At 40.3% G+C, this 1000-nt stretch overlaps 1 protein-coding gene across 1 annotated transcript in view; it reads right to left on the minus strand.

Moving 5' to 3' along the window:
* Positions 1–329, minus strand: part of SARC_09114 (hypothetical protein) — a 2168-nt gene extending 1839 nt beyond the window's left edge. The window contains exon 1 of the mRNA XM_014296889.1: positions 127–329. Coding sequence (XP_014152364.1) covers positions 127–281 — 155 coding nt within the window. The 5' untranslated portion in view covers positions 282–329. The remainder of the gene's footprint in view (positions 1–126) is intronic.
* Between the last annotated feature and the right edge of the window lie 671 nt (positions 330–1000).

Genomic DNA, 1000 nt, shown 5'->3' on the forward strand with positions numbered 1-1000 from the left:
ATATATATATATATATATATAAAGGCAAGGCAAGACTATTACCTGGAGTCAGGCGCAAATTTATCAACTCCAATAGACGAAAATCCCCGAGACACAGTATCTTCAAGAGCTTATTCATTTACATACCCTCCAAACATCGGCAGCTTAGAACTGAGGACAGATAGGGTATGTACTGAATACTTCATCTTCGCCGCATACGTAGGTGTCACCACCAGGGTTCGGGTGCGTGTAGTGGTGCTGGCGATTCGCCTTAAAACACTGAGGGTTGCGGAGAAAGACATATGTAATGAACTCAGGGTTGTTGAAACTGCAAGACGTGTCTATGTCACTATTTCTTTTTCTTTTATTATAAATACATAGCCTCCTAAATTCAACAGTAAATATGCAAACATAAAGACAGTAGGCGACTTGGCGCCGGCGGTGCCAATCACAGCGAAATTAACCTAATCTACATAAATATAATACATACAATATGTAAATCCGTCATGACTCATGCATGACTCATGACCACGGTTATATAATATATATATGTAGTTCTTTTTCATTTGCCTTTCAGATTCCCTTGATAATTATAGCACACTGTTCGGTACCACATTTAGGCGGCATTTATATAAACCCGGAGACAACAAAGTAAATAGGTGGGAGAAGCTACATATATCGGGGCAGTATAAACAAAGGTAATCCCATCGCGTTCTAAATGGGTTGCCATCGTGTCTGAGTCCGAGTCAATCAAATCAGACAACTCAGGTAGTGCTGAAAGTGAGATCTTGAAGACGGCTGCCGTGATCCGATAATATGTTCTTATTCCTTTATAAATTAATCGGACGGGAAACTCTACTGTTAAATGTCTTTTTGGTGTTGCAAGTTATGTTTAATTCAAATTTCAATATGAAACGGGCTGGGCAGGATGCCACGGTCGCGGTCTGTGGCGCGTTATGTGTATGTAAGAAATACTAACATGGTTTCTTCGCAGTCGGTCGTCTCTAAACCGTACATATAT

The sequence above is a fragment of the Sphaeroforma arctica genome (assembly GCF_001186125.1).
Source record: "Sphaeroforma arctica JP610 unplaced genomic scaffold supercont1.889, whole genome shotgun sequence".
Taxonomy (NCBI): Eukaryota; class Ichthyosporea; order Ichthyophonida; genus Sphaeroforma; species Sphaeroforma arctica.